This window comes from Xiphias gladius, chromosome 21 (genome assembly GCF_016859285.1).
Source record: "Xiphias gladius isolate SHS-SW01 ecotype Sanya breed wild chromosome 21, ASM1685928v1, whole genome shotgun sequence".
Classification (NCBI taxonomy): Eukaryota; Metazoa; Chordata; class Actinopteri; order Istiophoriformes; family Xiphiidae; genus Xiphias; species Xiphias gladius.
Genome location: NC_053420.1, coordinates 13,283,965 through 13,292,222, shown reverse-complemented (window position 1 = coordinate 13,292,222; position 8,258 = coordinate 13,283,965). Strand labels below are relative to the sequence as shown.

Below are 8,258 nucleotides of genomic sequence, written 5' to 3'. Positions count from 1 at the left end.
CATTATGGGTTTCTTGCACTACATCTTGTTGGAGAAAAACAGGGCACCCTATATCAGACAGTATACTTCACATACTAAAATTTGAAATACAGTAATGAAAAATGTTATTTACTGAAGCTAACAAACTTTTTTTTAAAAATCTAAACACATTTGGATTTATACTGTAGGAGTGGTAAAATGTTAACAGTATCACAATTTAACTTTGTTTATCACAAAAGGACTGCAGGCATAGCCTCTTTTAATTTGAGACATACTGTATATGTGCTGTGATGCTTTGTCTCTAGAGCCTGATGGATGCACTTTTTGTTTGTTCCAAATATTTAATAAGTACAAATGCTTTACAGTAGTCTCAAATGTATGCTTTCTTTGCCACAGCATTGTGGAATGATATTTGATGCTGTTTGGCTAATGACATGAGAAGAGGTGTTACATCACATATTAAAATAGATGAGTGTGAAAAGCTTAACAATCGGTTCCTGAAAGGTAGTTTTGTTAGAATAAAAAAAACAATCCTTCTGCAGTTTAATAGAAGGATTTACAGTAAGTAGTTGCCATGCAGACAGATTTTCTGTTTTGAAAATGGGATTCAGACAGGCAGCCGATATTTAGCTACTGCATATAGCATATACAGTATATGTAGGTAAAAATAAGTTATTTGTTCGGTTAATAGTTCATGTTTTTTTTCTTCACATAATATATTTGCTGATTCACTCACCTACTCTACACGATGAAAGTAAAGAGATGATGAAGCACAAAAAGAGATGTCTGTAGGTTATTATTGTCAAGATAAGGGCTTTAATGTGTTATAAATGCAAATCATTTAAAGCTTGTATCTTTAAAAACCCTACAAAGAAGGGTGAAATTAAAGGACAATTGAACAATCCCAAATCAGCTTAGTAGACACTAGCCAAGATTTGTGTTTTTCCTGGACTAACTGATGTCTCATATCCAGTTTTAATGATGAGAAAACAATGTGACAAGTGACAACAATACTCAAAAATGAATGGCAGTGCTTGTAAAATGTTAAATATTTTCTACCAGCATCCCATTGTATCACATCAAATTTCCGTTTCTCTGCACTGATAGTGCAAAAAATAAATAATTAAATAAAAAGATGTTCTTTAAAAACACACTTTAAACATAGTTTTCCTTTCTTCTGCACCAGAGCCAAGACCATAAATTTGTGCTCCTGTTTCCCTGGTTCGGAGATCAAATTCCTTTGAGTTTAAAGGCCTCTGGTCCTAGACACAATTTATTATCACTGTAGCATATGGACAAAATAACATTACATTCAGACGTCATCCTGAACTGTTGCCATGAGTCTGAGAAGTACAGTAAGTTACAAAAATAAGATCTAGAACAAACAGACGTAACTGATACTCAAAATCCACATAGGGTTTTATCTACACTTTGAAAGCCTTCGAGAGTGTCTAACGTGGTAAATTCATTCAACTTTTAGACTGTTGTCCCCTCCTCATCAGTGAATATCAGCAGCATTTAGACACCTATGATTTTGTTCTGCTTATTTTCCTGTCACAGTCTGTCACAAACGAATGTTCAGAATATTTTTGAAGACCCGTTTAAAGTTGCCATTGCAGAGCGGGTATATGAAAGGGTTGAGAGTGGAGTTGATGTAACCTAGCCATATGGTGAACATGTGAAGGTCATGGTGCACACACTCTCTGCAGAATGCCATGACCATGAAAGCTATAAAGTACGGTATCCAACACAACAGAAAAGCAGCGATTATAAAGCCCAACTGCTTGGCTGCTTTGTGCTCTTTATGGATCCTCAGGCTTTGGACACGCTGACGTGATTGGTCAATAAACTTTTGCCACGTCTGTCTCACAGTCACCACGTTAGCTGGGTCCAATTTGGCATCTTCAACCCCATCGTCAGTCCAGGGTAGCACGTGCCTGGGGTCGTAGCTCTTACAGAGCCCAGGTGTGTATCTCTGCACCTCTGAAACCTGACTGATATCACAGACCCCGCTTTTCAAGTTTGGCACTGTGACGTGACATTCGTTTACAGATGCCTGGAGTTTGTTCTCATTAGTCCTCTCGTAAGTTACATCCTGTGGAACCAAGAGACGCCTCAGGGGAATCTCTGCATCTGGTTGCTTCTCCTCAGGGGACAAGGAGCACCTTTTGCCCTTTCGTGCAATTCTGAGTCGTTTTGTTGTCATAGCAAACAATGACGTCTGCTGGCACTTTATACCAATTTTTCTGTGAGATCTAAAAAGGGCAGTTTTGGTTTTATCAGCATCTTCAAGGGAATATGTCTGATCTAGAGTGTTCTGGTCCAGCAAGCGTCGTATTTGAGAGAGTTTGAATGGAGCCTTACGCTCCCTCTTGGGTGATTTGGAGTCATTTTTCTCGGGCGTTTTAACATTTTGTCCTTTCCCATTGTCCAATGAACTGGTAGGATGGATGATTCTTTCCCTGTCCCTCAGATGTTGTCTCACAGCCAAGTAGATGTGTAGGTAAAACCCTAGCATCAAAATTGAGGGTACATAGAAGTTGAAGACGGCCGTAATAACCTTAAACCATGTGACAAAGCGGAAATCCGTGTCACACTTGTTCTCCTCCTCAGGTTTAAGGTCTACATGTGTGAAAGACCTCCATCCTAAAATTGGAATAATCCACATCATCGACAGCAGCCAGGCTCCAGAAATCATCACACTGGCTTTTCTGCGCGTCCGATACTTTAGGTACTTAAGCGGCTGTCTGACAGAGCGGTACCGATCCAAACACAGGATGAACAAGCTGAAAATTGAGGCTGTGCTTGCCACATAGTCCATAATAAGCCAAAATTGGCAGACAGCCCGGCCCAGCTTCCATTCATCCTCTAATAGATACACCAGGTTCAGAGGCATAACTGTAGTCCCTACAATCAGATCTGCCACAGACAGGCTGACAATGTAGAGGTTTCCAACGGTGTGGAGGCTCTTCTCTCTCTTCAGGGCGTAGAGAACAAGCAGGTTCATAATGATGGTGAGGAGAGAAAGGAGTCCCAGAGAAACTCCCACCACGGCGTTGTGGACGTGGTCATGGAGGTTCAGTGTTTGATTGCTCCTCAGCGAGTCACCATCAAGGAGGCCACCCCAGCCGTTGTTGCTGTTATTGACGTAGCTGCTGATGTTGAGCCATGGGTCTGTGGACGGTGACAGACCAGATGCCATCATGGTAGGTCAGATGGCCGCCTCTAGATCCAGTCACATTGTTGAGAACTGTTGGCCAGTGTCCCTTTAACCGTGGGCCAGAACATGTATAAACCAGTAGGTTTTAATCAGGTGAGGAAGGTTTATTAAATCAGTTTGGATCCAACACTTAGATCATAATGACCAGAGGAAAAAAGGTAATCCTTTAAATACTGGGAGAAGCGTAATCAGTGATGTGTTGATCTGTGGTCCATTTGTCACATAAGTCCAAACAGTTAATACCTGGAAACATAAAGAACATTACAGATTGGACTACTGGTACAACTTATCACATTTCTTTTCTTTCGTTTGCTTAATTAAAGTTCTAAGAATTTTTAACCAATTTTTTCTTAAAAAAAAAAACATTCTAGACGCAAAGTATTTTTAAGAGTATTTTTACATGTCTTAAAACAGGTTTGAAAGGGATCTTTCAGAAAGCAGTCAGATGAGAGATAAACAAACTAAAACGTCAAGATGCAAGCGCCTAAAACACTGCTTGACACGTTAAGTAATCGTTTACTTTTTGGTTTGGATATACAATATTAGTAGGCTAAAATCTCCCTTGCTCTTTCTTTCACTGTCCAGCTGGCTTTCTTTAACACTCACATGAGGGGAGGATGGCAAATCCCGTCGACTACACAGCAGAAGATAAACTGTGACTTGACAAAAGGAGGCTGCACTCGCTGCAAGAGTATAGTCAAAAGAGTCCATGTTACATCTGCTATAGGTGAATTAACATCATCTGTCTCTCTAGCTATGTGTCTGCTTAGTCACCGATGACACACACTCAGGAGGAGGAATGATTAAAAAATAAAAAATAAAAAACCCACCAAGCTCATAAGTGTTTAGTGCCTAGTGGGAAAAAACAAATCACTCACAGCAGTAAGGGGGTTGAAAAGGTTTTTAGCAGAGCATCCTCAGAGGGTGACTCACTCTAACTCTCATCGTGGTTTCGATATTAAAATGGGGGGGGGGGGCGCTGGGAGAGTAAAGATCTCTTTGCTCTAAGTAGCCCCCATGTTTACATCTCCGTGCCTTCACCAATTCAATAAGTAAATGATTAAATAAGCCAGGGAGACTGAAAGTTGTGGAAGCAGTGAATGAACTATGGTACTACCCTGTGCATGCTGTATGATGGATGTTGAGTCTCCATCCAGAGGATTTAGCAAAAGCTTTCCAGCTTTAGGGTACAAGTCATTTAACCTACTGGAGAGCAGCATATTCCAACAGCGAAAGCTTCGAATTAGTGGTAGAGTTGTTGTTTTTTTTATGACACTTTTAAAAACAATTCAAATGTACAATCACGGGAAATGTGAAGGGCAAACTAAAACACACTCCAAGTACAGACAGTGTTGTGCCTCCATGCTGTCTCTCATATTTTGAGCCTCTCCCATATTTATCATTAGCTTTCATACATCTTTTTGGCTTTGAATCTGAACTGAGTGATTCTAAAACACTTTCTCGATCTGTTTATAGTGTCTGTGTTTATGCAACGACTGCCTCCGCAGCACAGATTTTCAGGGAACCTTATTACTCACCGAATTCGAAAAAGAATTTATTTTACCCCCCCTATCATTTGAGCAGCACACTAGCCTACGTACGGCACCAGAGAAGAACGGGATACCTATCCAACACTAAGTCTTCGGTGCGATCACCTGTAACGGCCAGTCTCTCTCTCTCTCTGATTTCATTAATCGCGCTATCTTTGGTCCCTGCTGAGACCTGATGGAGCCCGTCTGTCCAAAGGAAGACTGGCTCCCGTGCGAAACGCTACAAGTCGGTGCGCAGAGAAACCACCTGTTGAGCGGCCGCAGGATCACCCATGAAAAACTTTCGGGCGTCTAAATGGTGTGAACACGATCGAGAAACCCGGCATATTCTTAAAAAAAAAAATATATATATATAGCGGGATTGAAATTGATCTTTTAGGTTGCCATCACAAAAAAATAATAATAATTGAAAAAAGTTTAACAATGTAAGTTATTGTCGCCTGTAGGCGTCTGTCCATTCAAAGGACACATTTTCAGACTTACCCTTGAACATGCATTTCCAGGAAAATCCCTTTTTATTCCAGCTTGTATTCCGGGTGAAAAACGGAAAATGAGTGAAGCACAGTGAGGTTTGAATGGGAAAGAAGAAGTCCACCGCCTGCCCCCATCTCCCCCTCTCTGCACTGAATGCAGACTTTGGAGTTCACGTGATATCCCGCTGAACAAGTGCAGCCACTAAAATGACCCGGTCACTGAAACGAGTTTTCACCTGGTGGAGTGGCGCGTTGTGATCCGCGGTGCCACGATTCAGTGTGTGTGTGTGTGTGTGTGTGTGTGTGTGGGATTCACCGTACAGTCAGCCGCACACTGCGTGCAAGGGGGTCTAACTTTCTCCGTTTCATGATATGTGGAAATCATGGAGGGGGGGGGGGAAGCCATCGGAGGTCGGTGAACACTTAAGGTCTACAGCACCACGGTCCTTGTAAAAACATCTGTAGCTGTTTAAAAATGTAGCTTCCAATCACAGCTCAGCCATTTTAGGGGAGTCCAGCATCAGAGAGAGGTGAGGCTGGGATCCGTGTGCGTTTCTGGTAAAGGAGACTGTGGACAGCAGTAGCAGGGCACCATGGTAACATCCCGAATTCCTCCAATCACAACACACAAGCCGGAGTGATGAAACGTGCCGGGCTGCATACCGGTTTTTCAGAGGTTAGAGAGCAAAACGCGCTGCTGTCGTTGACTTCAGCAGCGTTGACTGGCGGCCGTTGCCTGATTTCTAAGGCAGAAAGGGAATTTGGGTGGCGGAGCTGGTTTCCACGCCAGTGCGCGTCTCAACGCCGCCAGTGAGTGGGTTTGTGTAGAACAGAAGGATGTGAATCAGATGCATGACGGAGAAAGTGAGGGTTTGGATAGAGGAGGGCTTTGCTGGACCTTATCACAACACTTCATGACACTTGTTTTAAGGTTTTATTACGAGTGACCCAGAAATTCTTTCCTATTTTCTATATCCTACTTTTTAAACTTTAAATGCCCATCGCCAACAGCCTGAACCCAAACGATCTAATATCTTCACGCTGCAGCTTCAAAGAAACTTAAAGTCTCAGGTTGCTTCTCAAACATTACAAACATTTGTCTGAACTGATAGGACATTTGCCAACTGTAAATTCTGTTGTTTCTGCTGGAACAATGCCCACACTTGAGGGCACTGGGTTGAACAATAGGAGAGCACTGACAAAAATGTCTGGCATGTTTGATAACATTCAGTGCATCTCGCAGCAGTGACGTGGTGACGCTCCTAATGATCCTACTAATGTGTGATTCTGAGTAGTAGTCTGGGATTCATCTTCTGGGCCTCGACCCATTGTGAAATGGCTTCTTGGCCAAAGGGAAGTCTGATATGTGTGTGTGTGTGTGTGTGTGTGTGTGTGTGTGTGTGTGTGTGTGTGTGTGTGTGTGTGTGTGTATCTGTGTGAGAGAGAGAGAGAGTAGGGGGAAAATTCACGGGGTCAGAAAACTCTCGCAGTTTATTTTCGTTGCAAGTATTATTCTGGAAGGAAATATTGCAATGGATGTTTATTATAAGGTGTCAGTGGACACATCTTTAGAAACTGAGACGTCAGTTTGACAGTGTCATTCGCAGTCATCCAAAAACATCCCAAATCATGTTTATTCCAGCTGGATGTGTGAACCCTGTTGCAGTTTATTGGTCTGTACATAAGTGACAGGTCAAGAAATACAGACTCTAGAAAATAAAAACTTTGGCCTAATGATGAATCTACAAGAAAGGTCACAGAGTTGCCAGAGTCAATCAATTTTCCTGTCTGTGGAGTGTGACTGTTTACGCTTAGCTTCATGCCAAAATGGCCAAACTGTAGTTTCTGAATATGGCGGTCACAAAAAGCTTGCACTCCTTGGCAGAGCCCGAGGTTCATACTCAGGTAATTCTGATGGTTCTAAACTAAAAATGGGTGTAATTACTCACACAAACAGTTCATGGCTACACAGAGTCAGTGCACCATTAATTTTGTTAACATACATACTAGTTGTTTATCAGCATCATTAGGAATTAGTTATCAATAGACCACCTGGGACTATTGCTGTCATGTAAAATACATTTACCTATTTTACTTAGTCAGAGTGGGGTCATTATTAGAATAAGTTTAACACAATACAACTTAATGTCTTCATAGTCTTTCAACTTTTTGGATAATAATCTTTTTTTTTTTTTGAGATGTGTAAAAACCACTGTAGTATTTGCAAAGCAAATGGTGCAGAGCAATAAGGACACTGGGAGCAGTTGTGATGTTGTTATTTTTTTTATCTTGAGATAAGAAATGAATGTGCAAAAACTCTGTGGTAGAAATGATCAAGAATTTTAGCAAGAGACATCAATCTTTTCTAAGACTTTCGGACAGTATGACACTGGCAGGAATCCCAATCATATTCAGTGTTTTTAGCATCTTATAAAAGGAGAATACATCAGAGCACTTAACTTTACATGTACAGAAGGTACTTGAGTTAGAAATACAGTGTTCATACAGTAAAAATGTTCTTATCATAATATTGACTCGATCCGACTGGTACAGGTAACACAAGTCTGAATCTTCCCATCACAGTGACAACACAAATTAACTCTATTGATATTGACATTTTGTTATGCACCTTTAAGTGCAGTGAAAATACACTCTCACTAATTTAAAGTGTTTTATATTATTTTGTTTTATTCTCTCTGTTCACACAATCACAATGGGAAAAAAACTTTAATCAAATGTCGCAAACTGTAAAGTGAGCCTATTTCCAAATGATCAAACGCTCATTTAATACAAATTGTGATATTTTAAAAGTTTTTTTGTTTTTGTTTTACCACCTGTTATCAAGCAATCAAAGTTTCACACTTTCACACACTGACTCGGCTGAAGAAAACCTTGAGATGAGGTTGAAAGCACCAAAAAGCTAGTGAGTGAACATTTGGGCCTAGATAACTTAGTGATGCATACTGTTCCCAAAGGTCAAGAATGGACGTCCATACTGAATTTATTAGCTTTACCGGTGTCTTCTGTAACGTAATA

At 41.0% G+C, this 8,258-nt stretch overlaps 1 protein-coding gene across 1 annotated transcript; it reads right to left on the bottom strand.

The window, feature by feature from the left end:
• Positions 1-883: 883 nt before the first annotated feature.
• Positions 884-5,340, bottom strand: hrh1 (histamine receptor H1). The gene is made up of 2 exons (XM_040115797.1): positions 5,233-5,340; positions 884-3,442 (listed from the first exon to the last, which is right to left on the bottom strand). The coding sequence occupies exon 2, from the start codon at positions 3,182-3,184 to the stop codon at positions 1,544-1,546; it is 1,641 nt and encodes a 546-aa protein (XP_039971731.1). The 5' UTR covers positions 3,185-3,442; positions 5,233-5,340; the 3' UTR covers positions 884-1,543.
• Positions 5,341-8,258: the final 2,918 nt, after the last annotated feature.